Genomic DNA, 19,631 nt, shown 5'->3' on the forward strand with positions numbered 1-19,631 from the left:
AATCTACTCGAGTTATTTTATTACTATTTTTTTTTTAATTTTAAGAATTTTTTTATCGATTATAAGCCGAAACATTAATATGTTTTCCATCTGAAATGATTTAAATTATAATCCTTTTATAATATACATATATATTTTTAATTGTTAATATGTTTTCACGATTGTTAGTTAGATGTAAATATTCATAGTTTGTATTTAAAGTAATAAATTACAGCTATTTAAACACTAGCACGTAATAACATTCATTACTTTAATATTACTTAAATGAATGTATACAGTACATCTGTATCTATAATGTTTAATAACTTATCTGTTTAAATTACTTCTAAGAGATGTTTAGAATGTTTCGAGTCAATCAAATGTGATTTAAAAAATTCTAGATGTGTGGCTATAGGCTGTGTAATTTAATCTCGTTATAGAATTTTCTCATTGCATGTCTTGTATTCATTTAAGATGTCATCTAGATCTACAGGAGATATTAATGACAGACTTATGTTATTCTCATTGTTTTAAGCATTTTATAAAGATTTTTTAAACTATATTTTATACCAGATGACACACGTAATATTTGTTATTAAGAGTACTTAATAATAATTGACACTTTTTTCTTTATTTATCTGCAGATGTTTTGTGTCTTTCATGCGTGTTTTTCATTTGAATTTTTTTTTTTTTTTTCGAAATAATTTAAATCTAGCCAATCACCTTAAAATATATAAATTAGATGTAGAATCATTTCATATTCTGTTAAAAGTTCTCATTCAGGAATTTAAAATAGTTACATAAATTAATACAATTAAAATTTTTTATTTATTTATTTGAATTTAATTCGGTTCTTGTTTTTAAAATATATTTTTAAAAATCTCATATTATTTTCTTTTATTCAACATTTTTAATTAGGTTAATGCAGTTTAGTTAATTTAAAGGAAGTGGAAAACGAATTGAAATGTGGATCCTTTTACTTGTTAATCGTAAGTTACTTATAAATTTAATAAGAAGTTTTTTTATATATTATAATTAAAATGGCGATTTGAAAATATTGTTTAAGGTAATTATCATATAAAAGCTTCATCAGGTGTAAATTAAATTTAAAAAAATATTTTTGCACTTATAAAAGCTTACAAAATTAAACATGGTTGGATTTCTTAATTGGTAAATTATTCTGATTTTATGCATCGCTCAGTTCTTCAAAATCTCGTTTTTTTTTCTTTATCTTCTTGAAATACAAAATGCCTATCGACTAGACTACTAGAATAAGAGAATTTGATACTGGTTGCTCCTGAAAGCGAGCTTTACCTTTCAGGTTACGATCGCAGTAACTTACCGTTTAGATGGTCGACTTCTATCTCTGACCACCGCCTGAGCAGCAAAACCAGTTCTGGCCCGAGGCAGCTGTCATGTCAGTAGGACCGCCAACCAAGACCACCCAGGTAGCGTCTGCCTTTCCTGACCCTCAACTCCGTAATTATTAATAGATAGAGCAGCAGTCGGTGGCATTCACCGAAGGGACGTCGGTAATGCCATCATGACCGTAATTATTGGGAATCATGACAACCAATTGGGTTGAACTCACACACAGCATAAGAGACCACCTGGTAGCTCAGTCCGTCCGATGTAATAGGGACATCGCTAATGAATTGGGACTCGGATGGGTCTTGGGACACGACGCCCCCGCACGGGGTGCACCACCTTATGCCCACTAACATTGGCTTTCCTTCTCCCCTCCCTGCTTAGGCATGTCAGTAATGTTGGGTGCTACGTACCCCATTCGTTTGGTCTTATGTATTTCACTTTAAATAACATTTTTTTTTTTTTTTTCAAAATAATGAATGCATAAATATTAATTAACACTACTATTTTATGTATAATTTAAAAACAAACGATAAGTTTATTTTTATTATTTAAAACATTTTCTGAATTTTTATGTTAAAAATATTTAACTTATAAATGACGAGTGCGTATAAAAATTTGATATAAAAATTTCGAATATAGCAAAAATAAGCACTCTCTCTCTCTCGTTTTCTTCAACATAACACAAGAAAAATATTATAAGAAGAGAAAGTAAGTTCATTCAGCTCCTTAAATTATTTAATAATCGTCTAACATTGTTTTCTCGAAGTCTCGAAGTCTGGAATTTTAATTAATTCTCATTAATAAATGGATAAATTTTAACATAGCGGCTGGCTTATGATCATCCTGATATAATTTAACAACTAATTAAAAAGATTAATTATTTTATTACACACATTTTATCTAATATTCAGATATATTTTAATGAAATCGATAATGCACTTAAAAGGTAGAGAAAAATATTTTAATCGTTATTTATTTATTTTCATAAAAAATAGAAATGATTCTATAATAAAAAACTAATTAAATTATTTATTTCTAATGACCCTCTTAGCTAATTAAATAGTTCAAACTAAGTAGAAGCTCGACTGGAATATTTTAGGATATTGTAAATACAAGATTCCATGATTATTTGACTGTATACGATTTACAATATTTACATATTTTTTTTCGATATAATGAATCAATAATTATCATTTTTATTAATGGCTTAACTGGGAATTCGGTAGGCGTGAATTAGGCTATACACTGGAAGAATTGAAGCGAAACATCCCGGAAAAGACGAATCAATGAGGTTTTCTGACGAAAGAAATGAGTACGTAAATGCATTTGCTTGCATCACCTAAATACGGAGCCATATTGAGCCAAACCACACCTTTAATTGCCCTTACCTTCCGGTGTTGGAAGGAAGCACCACCTGTCATTAGAACTCAACATATTTAAGTGGATTGCAGTGTTATCGGTGTATCGCGAGCTTAATATCTTGTTCCATGCTTTGTTGAACTAAATGGTGGCATTCGACGAGTGATTATGTGCTCCTAACCTACCATTCTCTCCGTCCAACATTAGAGATGTCTTGCCAAGGTATACATTATGTATCCTAGTACATAATAATGACACCAGGTGGCCTATAGTGCATAACACCTGGTAGATGGGTTCAGGAGACCGCTAGGATTTTTTCCGATCCGACTTACTCATTTTCTATTGTTTGTAGGCGTTTTTCGACTTATTTTTTTAAAGCTGAAATGTATTTTTCGAAATTTAGACATAATTTGGGTCGAAACGTTTACGTCTCACCTGTATTTTTTTAAAAACTTAGCTGGAAAAATGAATGCCGCCTACAAATACTTCCTGTTTTTTTTTTTTTTTTTTTTTAAAGATATAAACTACATAAAGATATAATAAAAACACTACTTTCTTTTCTTTTGTTTTTCTAACAATAGTTGGTTGCTTTGTAATTATTTAAAATTAGACAAATTTGACAGAACTTCTTACTGGCAATTGTCTTCTAATCTAAAGCATGTTGTATCTATCTTTTATTCAAAACTTTTTTCTTCTCTAAATTTTGAACGACTTTTAAAGCGAAACCGCTTAAACCGAATTATAATAAGCCCTATTTACTAAACTAAGAATCTTGTCATTAATGTTATTTAATTTAATATTAAAGTTTAAATATAAATTTAAAATTATCTAATTAACTTCCCGAAAAAATAATTTTAAGTTAATTATTATTATTATTATTATTAAATTCCCATTAATGAAAAAATTTCTTTTTTTCGAGTAGAACAGTTACTTCACATGCTTTAAAGAATCGCTAATTTATTCCAAATATTTTATGATTTCTAACGAATTTAGAGATATCGCTAAGCTAATTTAAATCTTAACATAATTTATTAAAATATTTCATATCATAAAGCCGCTTTGATTATATTTAAACTTCATTTTTGACTTAGTATTTTTGAATTAAGTTAATTACTTACAACCTAACCTTAATTTAAATTACAAAAATCTTTAATGAATTATTACATTGATAAATATACCCTGGCTTGAGCATTTTTTCAAAGTAATTTAGCTATTTTAATTAAAAAAAAAAAGTAGGGGAAAACAGCCAAATTCTTTTCGAATAACTCATAGGGCGCTGTCAAAATGAAATTCACTTTAGCAACAATTCAGAAAATTACAGAAAGTCGGAAAATAAGAAATAAAAAAAATTAAAAAAAGATAAGGTGTCATTAATATCGCATTAATCGCCTAGTCGTTAAGACTAATTCAGGGCTTAAGTGGGTGTTGACTACTACTCCTTTAGTATTATGAGACTGCTATGGGGGTGTATAAAAACGTGATATGTTTTCGAACCATAGACGCAATTTCCTGATTAGTCAACCTTCTATTGCCCACCACACATTTTTTGTCTCTTGCGTAACAATAGGTACAGTACCATTTTCGGCTGATGATTAAAAAAAAAAAAAAAAAACCACTAATAGAAACAGTAATTTTCTCAGTTCCAACTAAAGTTTCGGAGTTATTTGGTATTCATGGAAGACACCCAAATTTGAATTTTAATTGTAAGCTTTCTGTCAATTGTTATAGCAGAATTATCGGAAATTTTAATTACCATTACAACACACAATTTTTGGTGGAGAGAAAGCTTTCCGAGACAATGTTGCAGCTTAATTTTTAAAATGATTCAAAGAAACCATTGTAAAAAGCTACTTTTCAAAGTGTAGACAGAAGAATTGTCTGAAAGTAAAAGTAATTGGACAAGAGACACTCTTCACTGTCATTTGATAAAGAAGCAGAAAAAAAGCAGATTGTTTATTGTCTCCTCCTGTTACTGTCACCATAGTATCGTTTAAAACGTCACTTCTTGTTAAGATAAACTAGAAATTTGAAGGATCCCCATTGAGTATTATAAATAGCTTCTGTTAAAACTTGTTTCGGGATTAAATATTCTTAAATGCTTATATTAATGGCATTGCAATTTACTATAATTCTTAAACTTATGCGGGTCACAAAAGCTCTATGTAATAAAATTTTTATACGAGATTAAAAAAACAAATTACGAACAATGAATGGATTATTATTTATTACCGAAAGAATAAAAACGAATTTTTTATGTTCTATTTTAAAATTAAATTTAAAAAAAATTATGTAAAATAATTTAGAAGAATAACAATTAATCAAAAATATTGAAAAGTTTAATTCTTAACTACGACTTAAATAAACTATTTAAATGTAGACCAACTTAAACTACATATTATAAATTATAACTAAATTTAATTAAATTATAGTTTTCATTCCTAAATTATTATAAAATTTCGTTGTAAGAATTTCTTCAATTACTTTTGTAATATTATATGGATTGAAGATTTTATGTATGAAAATAATTAGGCCTATCTTTACTTTTGTACTTTAAATCATTACTTTAAAGTACAAAAAGACCTATGATCTTACAATTTGCATGAATACAATAGGCCTAACTAAATCTGTATTTTTCGCGTAACCATCTGAAATTTGATACTCTTTAATCATCTTTTCGAATAGTTTTCCAAACCACCAGTCTTCCTCTAGTCAGTATTTAGGCCTATATACTATATTAAGATTTTCTGTTAATTTGCTGCATTTTCTTGTCTTTAAGATTAATTTAATCACGGTGTTAATTAATATATATTTATTCTAAAGCTAATAATATAGCAGATACATTAAAATAATTTAATTATAATTGCTTAGAATAATATAAATTATTCTGAAATAAAATTTAAAGAAATTTCTAACAAACATTTTTTTTCTATTAACATCAAAAAAGTAATCTTAAGTTTAACGAAAAAATTATAAAATAGACTGAGGCAAAAACTTCCAAATGGCAAGAAAGTAAAACTAGATTGGCCAAAAGAAAGACCAATCAGAAGATAACGAACCACAAACCGACCAATGACAGCTCTCTACCAACCCATTGCTATATTTTACAGCTTACTTTGTATATGACTTTGCCAGGGGCTATATCTCTGGCTTATTGTTCATCCTTTGACTGTCATCATTGGTAGAATATCTGTAGGGGGCATAGTAATCCTCTACCTTCTTGTATACCTACAGAAGATGGAGATTTTAACATCCCCGTCTGATGGATTTGACAAACAACAAATTTATGTTGAAATGTAGCTTGATTCTTTTCTCAAGACAACTAGTTGTAGCTTCTCCACATCCTTTTGTTGCGGCTAACAATACTAAAGGATAATGTACACATTGAAGGGGGGTTGCTCGGAAATAAAATAATAGCTCTACTTAGATGCTTACAGCTCAGGACCTATTGTAAGAGGTTAAAAGTTTATATTCCAGTATGATTCTTTTCTGAGAAACTCATTGTTGTTCCTGGTACAACGAAGTATATACATAAAAAAAAAAATCTAATTGTAAATGAAATTTAACAAACAAAACAAAAATAATCGCGATTAAAACTTGTCAAAATGTCAAGAAAATAAAAATCTATTTCAAAATTTGTCATGTTTTAATTATTAAATGTAATAATCGAATTATTTTTTAAAATTTCGATATATTTTATAATATAGGCCTATATCTTAATAGATTGAGGGGGGAAAACACTATATTTTAAAAATAAATTTGAATTTTTATTAAAATAATACATTAATTAAGAAACTTATTATTTTTTTAAATATAATCATTAAAAATAAGAAGAAATTTGAAAAATTGCCTGAAAACATACCTATCAATTTAACATTTTCATCCTACCTAACATTTAAAAAAAAAAAATGTTATATTAACTGGACTCTCCAGTTTAATTACTTATCTATGATTACTCTTACATAACCGATAATACCGTAAAATTACACTTAACAAAGTAATTAAACTTCTAAACAGAACGTGACGTCACAATGAAAACATTATTTTTGATCTTCATTCTACGTCAATTACTTTCAACCAATGACAGACGGCCAATTCTCAGCTTAACTCCTCCCAATAAGTGGGAGGTAACTTTTATGCTCGATCGTACTTTAGTGGTAAACGTATATTTTGAAATTTACAGGCTCAAAACTTATATTTTTTTAAAATTAATTAAACTAAATGCAATTTTATTTAATTATTGTTTATAAGAAAATATTATAAATAGTTTATTTTGACGTCATATATATTTAATTATTCTTTAATTCCGCCATCTATTGTTCACTTAAGAAATTATGTGTGTTTTCATGATAATAATGTGTTATAGACAGATTATATTATAAATATATTATCGAAATTTTTAATTAAAAATAATAATTATACAAGTTTAAAATAATAATAATCATTCATAAATAATTAACATTTTCATAAGGAAATAAAAATATAGTATATAGAAATAATGCGTAAGCATCATACAAGATTTATATGACAAGCATTTTTTACACATAGTATTTAAATAAATCTACAAAGAATTGTTACGCTGTTATATATTTTAAAACGCTAATTTTTATGAAGGTTCTCCATTCTCTTCTTAATAAACAGAGCAGCTAATTGTTGTGGTCTGGATTGCCACTCTTGCAGTTCTTCTTTCGAAGCAATAATTTGATCACCTTTTAGTCTGTCCAGTAGAGCCACACATATGACTGCAGCTGTTGAATACATTTATCATTATCGTCACATTTATTATGTGGAATCAACAAATTTAAAACTTTACCCGAAATGCCAGCATTTGTGCACATAGCCGCGAACACTAGCGATTCCATTTCCATGTTAACAATTCCCATTCTGCTTATATTTTGTAAGTATTCCAATTTTTCTTTTTCGGTGTAATTGCAGAAAGCTCCATCTAATCTTGCCTGGCCTAATTAACAGAAATTTTAGTATTTCAAATGTAATATTTCTTCTTAAATTAAAGAATTTTCTCTTACCTTCATAAAAATCATCGGTACACATGGTTGTACCTAAACAACTCGGGTATTCAGATAGATCACTTTTAGCTATTTTTAATAATTCTCTGGCAAGATTTACATCTAAAATAGCTTCACGCTTCACTTTCCTGCCTAGTACTATCTATTAGACTCAAATTAATAGTAAAAATTATAAATATGATTAATGTAAAAGACAAACAAACAACTTACTGCCTCTTGATAAGGCCTCATCAATCCATCTACAACAGAGCTTGTGATTATTAAACTTCCTTCTTTCACACCTATATTAAATTTTGAACATTTCAAAGAGAAATAATAACAATAATTTCAATGTTATAATTATTTAAAACACTAACCAATACCGCCGCAAGTTCCCAATCGCAAAATTGTAACATCTCGACAAGCCGAATAGTGTAAAAGTTTTATAAGTTCGTGGAGCATGATGGAGATGGATGGAGTTCCCATTCCGTGCTAAAAAACATGAAATATATATAACACAGAGCCTATGTAATTTCGTATATAACTCTTCGTAACATTTATGTATTACAAATACTCACACTGACGCACAGAACGGGGCCTACTTTGTACATAGAAAATCTGTACGAGCTCCCACTAATATCGTAAAGAGCTGTTCCTGGAGGTAATTTGTAATTTAGTTCGCATGTCATATATTGGGCGAAATCCGCCATTCGTTTAGTAGTTCCTCCAACACATACAAACTAAATAATAATTAATCACAAAAAACAATTTGCATGCAGTGTACAATCTACTAAACAAAACTGTAAATCAATTCAACATTTTAAACATTAATCAAAAGTATAACAATTCACTCGAGTCATCTAATAGCAGCAATTAAATACCTTTACGTCTCCAAACATTTCTTGCAAGTTGTGTGTAGTTGTACTTAAAGAAAGATGATACAAAACATCTTCGGATAACTCAGCTATGTGAGGATTTTTAATAATATTTCCATTCCTTCAATATAAACCAATAATAATAATAATTAAATTTTATTTCAATCACATCCATTGTGATAATTTCGATATAATTAAACCATTTTTAATATTTAATTTCTTTACATAAACATTTTTAAATACTTTTTCTGTCTACAGATGGCGATAGCGTGCAATATCGAATCTCGAAATGTTATTGACAATAGAAATTTGATTTTATTTTAAAATTATTTTTATATTTTATAATATTTTATTCTATTATTAATTTAATAAAACTTTTAATAAACGATATATTATAATTTATTACACAGTGTTTACCAATAAAATTTCAATATCTGCGATAACATAGGCCTTCCGTATCTCGCTGGTATCAATAATGTTTATAATTATACATACAAATCGGAAAAAATTAACGTTAAAATTTCTAAAGACCCTGACTTTATCACTCACGATTAAAAATCGAAAAGAATTTATATTATTATTATATAAACTTATATATAAAACTCAGGAATCTTACCTATTATCGATTTCTTCGTATTGAGAATCGTTTCGATTGTCCAATTTTCGAGATCGAAAAACTTTACTTCGACTGTCCATTTTTCAAATTTATTAAACGACTAATGATCGTCGGGATGACGGAGTCATTTATCACACAAGGCCTCACACTATCTCCTAACTCCGATATGATTAGTTAATGACTACAGATATTTTTATCTCGGAGTAGAGATTATTTGGATGCTCCAACGCGATATTTATATTATGATACGCGGATATAAAATCGTCTACTTTTACATAAATATTTTTGGTGTAATAAAAAGTAATTACTGTATCATTTTTTTTTGTGGCGACTCGTATTGTTTTGAGAGTATACCTGCTGTAAAATTTCGATAATTTGAGACATAAAGTATAAATGTTTTTAAGTATTATAATGTTTACGGAATAAAAACAAATGTAAAGAAACTTTGAATGATCTTTAATGCCTTGTCATCATTAACAAACATGAACTTTTAACACCATATATGGGCACAACAGTAGTGAAGCAATAGGACAACAACTTCACTATAAAACAGCATATAACATCAGCAAAATTTTTCTAAAAATTACAAATAAATAAATAGTTTTGGTATAAATAAAATCCCTGATTTATTTTAATTATAAAAAGTATATTTATTTAATTTTGTTACATCTTTTAATTTAATTTTCTTTTTTTTTCATGAGGTTAACAAGTTTTGATAATATTAAAATATTTAATTTTGTTATAACAATTCTGTTTACATAGAAAATTAATCTGTCAATTAATTCTAAAATTCTCTTTTTTAACACAGAGAAAAAAAAACAATGTAATCGTCTAGATTTAATTATCATCTAATAATTTTATAAGATATTTGGGAAGTTTCGGTTTCCTAGTCTGATTTTAAGCTTTTGACGAACTGTTGATCGAACACGAATTGCTATTTTTAATTGTGTACGGTAAGTGCACGAGTATATGTTATTCCGATAAAGCGTGTTTGTTTACTTAGAGAAGTCCCAGATGTTTTTTGATGAAGACGGCCACCAGTTCTTGCGGGCGATGCTGCCATTCTTCTAGAGTGGCTTTGGGAGTGCTGACTTGGTCGCCCTTCAGTCTGTCTAGAAGGGTAACGCAGACCACGGCACCTGAAAGAAAACTTATATTTATAAAAGACTTTAATTTATTCTTGGCTTGCAAATATTCAAATATTTTGCTATTCACACAATTAATCTTGCTGACTAATATAAACATCTGATAGCTGAATAATCCTTGACCTAGTAGCAGGTGAAACAAAAAGGTCAGGGATTTGATTATGGAGATTAAAACAGGAAATGTGATCAGGATTGTAATAAAACATGTTATTCCTGAAGTAATTATTAGTAAATATTATTATTATATACACTAATAAGTGGGGATATTAATGTAAAATACCATTAATAACAATTATTAAGTTGAATTAATGTTAGACTTTAAAGTAGAGATTTCAACATGAATTGACAAAGTTGAATCTTTCACATATATAGAATTACAACATTAACCTACTTTAGATACAAATTCTACTACTATCACAAAAATCTCATAAATAAACCATGAGATATCAATTTATTCACTCTTTAATCATTTTGGTTGCAAATGAAAAATGTAAAAAAAAACAACAAGAAGGATCTAATGTAATTCAAATTTAATCATACCTCTAATTCCGGCATGGTTGCACATAGCTGCAAATGCTAATGATTCCATTTCTATGTTGCAAATTCCTTTTTTATAAATATTCTTCAAATATGAGAGTTTATCGTTTTCTGTATAATCACAAAAGGCGCCATCCAGACGACCTTGACCTAGAGGTAATAAGGGAGAAAACAACGAAATCCAGTATTCGTTAGATTAGATAATTAAATTAAATTTGAGCGTTACGAATTGATAAATATTATTGAGCAAACGTTGCAAATATCAAGCTTTGTTTTATATTTACGACTGGTAATTAAGTAATATGATATTTACCCTCGTAGAAATCATACGTGCACATAGTTTTTCCAACAACTGATGTATAATGAGGCAAATGTTCTTCACTCAAACTCTTCAGTTCTTTAGCAAGCTCTTTATCTAAAACTGCTGGTCTCTGTACTGGTTTTCCCAATATATGCTAGGAAATAATAATTTATACATTTTTCCAATTCAATATAATTTGTTAAAATGTAAGCAATTAACATTTCTATACTATCAGCATGATAACAAATTTGCTATATATCAATAATTAAGCATGATATATTAATATTCTATATTTACAGTTGTTTTGGATAAAAAAAGCCCATACTTATTTGATAAAATAAAAAATATTTATAAGTAAAGTGGATAGTTCACTTTAAATTGATATAAAAATTAAATACAGTTGTACTGTACGGTACAATATATGATCAATTGTGCATCATATCGGCATTTCCTAAAGTAAAGCCTGCCGACTGGTTCCCAAGAATCCACAAATCAATCAGAAAGTATATGTGTTCTTTTCATAAAAATCTGAGAGAAGATTGAATTCAAACCATCCGATCCCTCGCAACAGAAGGAAGATGCATTATAGTAATATCATTCAGTGAACAAATGTTGAATATACAACTTCATTCATTCAACTTATATTCATTACAATTAGTATGTGTACAAGTCATTCCCTTTACAGATCACATTGAATCCTCACCAACAATTGAGGAACTTAGTGAAAAAATTTATGAAGTTTTCAAGAAAACGGAGGATTTGTGTTTCAATTCACCAGCACTTTAATATGCAACATTTTATTAATGTGGGTGTACAACCTATAGGGCATGCAATCAAACTGTGAAAGTTTCTTAGAAGACAGACCAATAATGCACAAATTTGGTAGCTCATTAAAAATAATAAGAGTTAAGAGTTTATTTAAGGATTGATGATGTATCTAAAATAACATATAGTATAATATATTTGGTTTTATTCCATCTTTATTTATTGTATTATATGTTTTATTCAGACTAATTTATATTCAAAATGTGTTGTTTTCTAATTCATATATATTTAACTTTATATTAGAAAAAGAAGCATAAAAATTCTGTTAATTAAATTAGTAAATACCAAATTGTCATTATATCAAATGTAATTATTTATGTTTGTAATGATTTTTGATCCCTAAACAGAACAATTATGATTATAATTAATTATAAGTACAGTATGTCATTATTTTAAATTATAAAAACAAAATGCCTAAAAGTTAAAATTAAAAAAAAAAAATCTTATTTAGGCCAAAAAGTCTACAAATCCAAATACATATTTATAGATTTATTGGTGCATAGAATTAATCTTACCAATTCTAAATAAGGTCTAAGAATTCCGTCGACGGCAGATTCGGATATCACCAAACTTCCACCCGGAATGCCTGCAAAGTAATAAAAAATTTCAACGAGTAATAAAATTATCTAACGAATATTCCCTCAGTTTAATAGAGTCTTACCGATTCCGCCACAAGTACCAATTCGAATAAAGATTACATCTTTGCACTTGGCGTGATATAATAATTTGATAACTTCATGCAACAGAATGGACAGCGAAGGTATCCCCATTCCGTGCTGAGGAAAGAATATCAATCGAAATCACTTTATTAATTTGTCTAAATTAACAAATTACACGGTAACGGTTCTAAGCCGGTAAGTCGTAATAAGCAAAGCGCACGTGGCAATATTAACTTACGCTTATGGCGAGAACCGGTCCAATTTTAAACATGGAATATCTGTACGAGTATCTGCTAATATCGTATAAATCGGCTCCCGTCGGTAATTTAATATTCAGCTCGTTTCTGATGTAATGAGCGAAACTCTCCATTCTCTTGGGTGTTCCACCCATGCAGACAAACTATAAAATATATGTTTTTAGTTTTTTAATTGCAGATATATTTCATATCCAAAATAAAAAATTACATGTAAAACAAGCCCAAATTAATCTTAAAAATTTAATTTTATTATTTTGTATTGATACATTTATGATTAATCATAAACAGGGCTGTAGAGAGCTTGTTTATATAAATTGTGTGGAGACTGGGGTAGAGGAACCCTATTTTTTGAATAAATGAAATAAATGGAATGTTTCTTTATTAAATGAAAGTTATTTTTTCAAGATTTTATTTTCTGATTGTAAAAATAATGTTAATGTATAGTGGTAGGGAACAGTAGTGAATTCGGAAATCTTTATAAGGAGTGCAGAAGGGTAAGAATATGCCTTACAAAACTTTTTTTTCTACCCAAATGTACCAGGTTTTCTCAAGTAAAGCCAGGTACTGTACATTAGCCCTTTTGAGGTGCAGGGTGCAGAATTTAGGGAATGTGCAGGGTAGGATTTAGTGTGTGTGTAAAGGCAGTGCCATAACTAGCCATTCTTGTGCCCTGTGCAAGAATTTGCATTTAGGCCCCTTAATTAATTAGGTTTGGGGAAATAATAAAACAAATACATGCATTTTGAGCCCCCTTCCAAGTGGGCCCTGTGCGGATGCACCTGTTGCACCTGCCTAGTTACGGCACTAAGTAAAGGATTTAGTGGGTGTGCAAAGAAGGATTTAGGGAGTGTGTAAAGGATTTAGTGGGTGTGCAAAGAAGGATTTAGTGGGTGTGCAAAGAAGGATTTAGTGGGTGTGCAAAGAAGGATTTAGGGAGTGTGTAAAGGATTTAGTGGGTGTGCAAAGAAGGATTTAGGGAGTGTGTAAAGGATTTAATGGGTGTGCAAAGAAGGATTCAGTGGGTGTGCAAAGGATTCAGTGGGTGTGTGTGAAAGGATTTAGGGGTGTGAAGGGTGCGACTGCACCCCTGCACACCCCTAAATCCATTCCTAGTACTGGTCCCACGAAAAATTTCCAGGCTGCCCGTCTCCCTGGCCGACTATAATTCATTTTAATATTATAAACAAAAAAATGTTGGGGGATAATTTTTATACCTTGACGTCACCAAACATTTCCTGCAGATCATGACTTCCAGAACCTAATGACAGGTGATATAAAACGTCTTCCGACATTTCGGCGATGTGAGGATTCCTGAGGATAACCGATCCATTTTCCGAACTGCCAACACAAAAATGTCAATATTACATCTGTGAAATGTTCTGTATAAAGTAGGAAAAACCTTTCGCCATTCTGCCCATACTTTAACCTGCAAGGCATGATGATAAAAGGGAACGATAGCAATTTTTCTTATATTATTATTTCATACAATTATCTTTTAATCTTGATTTTTAATAATAATCGTCACTTAATAAATATTAAAAATTATAAAACAATTTTTTCAACGATTTAAAAATATTTAATAAAAAAAAAAAAAAACAAAACGAATTTCAACCAATAGGGTTCGAAATTGTAAATCTTGTATCTTAATTTCTAAAGTAATCGATAGATGTCAGCACGCATCAACTTTAAGGTTTATAATTTATGTATATAAGTGTATGTGTATAATCTAGACTATTAAAAATAAATAAATAAATAAAATGAACTTATATACAATAAAATAAAACAACCACCTTATAAAAAAGAGCAGTTTTTTTCGAATCATTAAACAAAATTTATAAATTAATTAGTAACTTACATTTATAAATTTTTATTACTTATAGACCTAAAATTCTTCTTAGATACTTTTTATTATTATTAATCTCTCGCAATTGATTCACTTAATTGTAATGTCACGAATATTTAGATCTGGAACATATCCGCCACTCCCGCCATCTGTTGTTACTCACATTAACCATTTAAACGAACGTATAAATTTTAATAATTTATTTATTTATTACAATCGAATTTAAAAAAAAAATTTTTTTTTAACGTACAAAACAGAAAAACTCATTGTTCCCTTTTGAAATATTTACTGTATAATGCGATCGTTTCCCTCCAACCTCACCTATACACAACACAATGGCGTACTACAATACACAAGACTAGAGAGAAGAGATTTATTTACCTGACAAATGAGGATTTTTATTTCGTTGATTAAAAATACATTCGAATTATTTTATAGAAAAATCTTTTCAAATATTGCACAAATAATTTTATTTATTATAAAAATATACTTAACAGGTTGACGATTAATTGGTTGGTTGTATTGTTTATTTTCACGCGCATGCCTTTTATACAATTGATGTTAAGTTACATTTCATTTATTATCGAAGGTGACCTTCCGCAACTTTTATTATTCGGAAACGAAATAGGAAAATAAACAACGTTTATGTATCTTTCAATTTTAAAACAAAGCGAATGTTTTCCCATCAAAGACGTCATGTGCGGCAGTGGAACATTCTCCGTTATCGTAATAATTATCCGCTTATAATTCAGTTTTCTATACATTATATCCTTACCTCATCTCTTCGGCCGCTAGTCCTTCTACTAAGGTTTCGCATTTATTGATCGTTACAATGGCCTCGCCCGGATGTGACGTCATTTACTTAAAAATTACAAAATTTTACTTCCACGTATTTATTTATTTTTTTTATATCTCACAATTTATAATTATTATTACAAAACACGGTCATTGTTTCAATTCATTTTGAACAATTATTACATAATAATAATAATAATAATAACTCTCCCGTGGTCACCACCTGGTCGTGGTGGGAGAGCCCAGTAATTTTACTGATCCATAGGGCAATGCAGGCTGGAGCATAAGCTCCTGGTAGGGACACCCATGCCAGTAAGGTCTATGGGGAGAAATGAAGCTAAGAGTGACCACAACCACATTCTGTGGAGATATTTATTATGGTGATAACTAGATCAAAGTGTGATACCGGCTCGGACGTCGCCCGGGTTAACAAGGTCCGCGTTTGTGGGTTAGGCAGAGGCTCACGTTCGAAAAATAGGCCACAGTCTCCCCTGGTTACCGGTGGCAAAAGCAGCACCGGCCCAAGCATGGCTACTGCAATGCCCTCAACAGATGTGAGGAACCAACCCAGCCTTGGTGTTTCTGTGGCAATGCATCCACAGACCACAAAGGCTGGAAAACCACGCCAACGGATGAAATGGACAGTAGAAATGAACGAGTTTATCATCCGTACTTATTACACGATCACAAAACTTGAAACAAACATGACAGCATACAGACAACAACTACACCATAAATTCACACAACAATATCCTCACCTCACTGTCACTGAACAAAGGGTTGTTGATCAAAAAAGAACAATTATACACAACAACCTTATTCCACAAACAACACTTGAACTTATCAAACAACAGGTTGCTGATCAAATACATCAACAGACAGAAACATCTAACATTAATGAAGATCATGTAACCTGTCAGGATAATCCAGCAACAAGCATTGATAATAACACACATACAACAATTAACACTAATGATACTACAGACACTTCCTCGTCCATCACTGATAACATAGACATGGATTTAGTTAATACGCTCTCACTTATATTTCAGGAAACACTCACTAAATATACAGGCACAGATCCCACACAACGACCACGAATACCAAAAATCAACACGTCAAAGGAAGTAGGAAAAACACTAAATTACGTAAACACTCACTTAATACCACACTACATTCATTCAATTTCTACACTCGCAGACATTCATACATTAGTTTATGCTGGGGCAGTCACAGTAGTGACACACCATGGACTGAAAGTACAGTCACAGACAAATACACAGAAAACACAATTCTATCACAAGCCTGCCTGGCAGAGAAGAATAGAAATACAAATAAATGACATTAGACAGCAATTAGGCAGGCTGACACAATACACTAAAAGCAACATAACACCCAAATTAAGGAAACAGCTCAAAAACATTTTCAAGAAAATAAAAACACACACAAAACACGAACATCACAACACACACATTACAGAATACATTGATACACTAAAGCAAAAACTTGCTGCCAAAGCACGTAGACTCAAACGATACAAAACATGTACACTACGAAAACAACAAAATAAATTATTTACAAACAATGAAAAACTCTTTTACAGACAAATTAATAACAAAGCAAACACTGATACACAGCACAGTGGCACATCAACAGAAGAAGAACTCGCAACATATTGGTCTTCTCTTTGGTCCAGGGCTGTCACGCACAATGCTGAAGCAGGCTGGATCGAGGAGGAGAACAGAAACTTGCACAACATACCAACTATGCCATGTGCTGAAATAAGCATACATGATTTCCAATACACTGTTAACAGAACACACAACTGGAAGACACCTGGTGTAGACAACATTCACAATTTCTGGTACAAAAAGTTTACATCACTGCACCAGGAACTAGCTAAACACCTAACACACATCATCATCAATCCACAAGACATGCCAAAATTTCTTACTCAGGGCATCACCTACATGAAACCTAAAAACAACAATACCACAGACCCCACACAATACAGACCAATTACATGTCTTCCAACACTCTACAAATTATTGACATCCTGTATCGCAAACAAAATATACAAACATATTGAAGAACACGACATTCTAACGGAACAACAAAAAGGTTGCCGTAGAAATCACAGGGGATGCAAAGAACAGCTACTCATAGATTCAGTCATTCTACGGCAAGCACACAAACAACACAGAAACACACACATGGCATATATAGACTACAGAAAAGCATTAGACAGTGTTCCACATAGTTGGCTGCTACATATTCTACACATGTACAAAATACATCCGTCACTCATTGCATTCTTTCAAAACACTATGCAGCACTGGAGAACAACACTACATCTCAGGGTTAGTAACACTTCCATACAAACAAACCAAATTTTTATTAGGCGAGGAATTTTTCAAGGAGATTCCTTGAGTCCTCTCTGGTTCTGCTTGGCCCTGAACCCATTATCCAACATGTTAAACAACACGCAATATGGTTACAATATCAGACATGAAAAAACAACACAGTTTACACTGTCACATCTCATGTACATGGATGACATAAAACTTTATGCATCCACACAAAAACAACTTCATCAACTCCTACAAATCACACATTCATACACCAAGGACATACAAATGGAATTTGGCTTAGATAAATGAACACTTCACATAGAAAAAGGAATCCTGAAGAAAGAAGATTTTGCACTTGGAAATGGAGACATTATTGAATCCATGGAAGAGGGCGAGTTCTACAAGTATTTAGGATTCCAACAGGCCAAACTAACAGAACATACACAAATAAAGCAAAGATTAATTAAAGAATACCAAAGTAGGTTAAATGCTATTCTCAGAACACAATTAAATGCAAAACACACAGTTAAAGCAATAAACACATATGTCATTCCAGTACTCACATATTCTTTTGGAGTTATACATTGGACTCACACAGATCTTGAGCAACTCCAAAGGAAAACAAGAACAACACTTACTAAGCATAAACAACATCATCCTAAATCCGCCACAGAAAGATTAACCCTTCCACGTAAAGATGGCGGACGTGGCCTGATTGACATAGTTAACCTTCACTACAAACAAATACAGTCGCTGCGAGAGTTTTTCTATAAAAAACAAGAAACATCACAATTACATAAAGCAGTAACTCTAGCAGACTCTAATAACACACCATTAAACTTACACTCGCATCATATGGACACAACACAACATATAAAAAGCATAGACACCATTAAGCAATCGTGGGCTCGAAAGGCACTCCATGGCAGGCATCCTTATGATCTGGCCCAGGATTTTGTTGACAAAACTGCGTCAAACAGCTGGTTAGCTCGGGGATGCCTCTTTGGGGAGACGGAAGGATTCATGATCGCCATACAGGATCAGGTCATAAATACTAAAAACTACAGAAAACACATACTCCAAGATGCAACACTCACAAATGACACATGCAGAAAATGTCACATCATGCCAGAAACTATACAACACATCACCTCTGGTTGCAAGCTCTTGGCACAGACAGATTATTTACACAGACATAATCAAGTAGCAAATATAATACACCAAGAGCTTGCAAAGAAACACAAATTAGTAGACATCCACGAACCATACTACAAATACATTTCACAGACAGTATTGGAAAACAACACGCACAAAATGTACTACGACAGAGCCATAATCACAGATAAAACAATTTACCACAACAGACCAGACATCACACTCATTGACAAACACAATAAAATCACATACATTATAGACATATCCATTCCAAACACTCACAATATACAAAACGCATGCACTGAAAAAATTAGCAAGTACACAGAACTCGCCCAGGAAATAAGGCATCTGTGGAGGATGGATAGGGTGCTTATTGTACCTGTTGTTCACTCCTCTACAGGTGTCATATCACACACACTACACAAAAGCCTGGGCACATTACAATTGAATAGAAACACATACATCACACTACAGAAGGCCACTATATTGAATACATGTCACATTGTGAGAAAATTCTTGAATACAGACACACACACTGATACACTTCTTTAATTTCTGTT

At 30.9% G+C, this 19,631-nt stretch overlaps 1 protein-coding gene across 1 annotated transcript; it reads right to left on the reverse strand.

The window, feature by feature from the left end:
• Positions 1 to 7,304: 7,304 nt before the first annotated feature.
• LOC136990139 (uncharacterized) lies at positions 7,305 to 15,868 on the reverse strand. Its single transcript, XM_067288512.1, has 16 exons — positions 15,546 to 15,868; positions 14,142 to 14,265; positions 12,909 to 13,070; positions 12,673 to 12,787; positions 12,527 to 12,597; positions 11,199 to 11,340; positions 10,889 to 11,035; positions 10,206 to 10,342; positions 9,204 to 9,303; positions 8,594 to 8,676; positions 8,291 to 8,452; positions 8,090 to 8,204; positions 7,944 to 8,014; positions 7,734 to 7,875; positions 7,520 to 7,666; positions 7,305 to 7,454 (listed from the first exon to the last, which is right to left on the reverse strand). Exons 1-16 carry the CDS (start codon positions 15,626 to 15,628, stop codon positions 7,306 to 7,308), a joined length of 1,950 nt encoding a protein of 649 aa, XP_067144613.1. The 5' UTR covers positions 15,629 to 15,868; the 3' UTR covers position 7,305.
• Between the last annotated feature and the right edge of the window lie 3,763 nt (positions 15,869 to 19,631).

This window comes from Centruroides vittatus, unplaced genomic scaffold (genome assembly GCF_030686945.1).
Source record: "Centruroides vittatus isolate TY-2023 unplaced genomic scaffold, ASM3068694v2 scaffold_861, whole genome shotgun sequence".
Lineage (NCBI taxonomy): Eukaryota > Metazoa > Arthropoda > Arachnida > Scorpiones > Buthidae > Centruroides > Centruroides vittatus.

What these genes read in the sequence shown, in the direction of transcription:
- LOC136990139 (XM_067288512.1), bottom strand. Translation starts at nt 15,628, where the DNA reads ATGACGTCACATCCGGGCGAGGCCATTGTAACGATCAATAAATGCGAA. An exon ending in TTAGACCTTATTTAGAATTG is followed by an intron (nt 11,341 to 12,526) that starts GTAAGATTAATT and finishes ATTATTTCCTAG; the next exon opens with CATATATTGGGAAAACCAGT. An exon ending in AAATGTTTGGAGACGTAAAG is followed by an intron (nt 8,453 to 8,593) that starts GTATTTAATTGC and finishes ATTATTATTTAG; the next exon opens with TTTGTATGTGTTGGAGGAAC.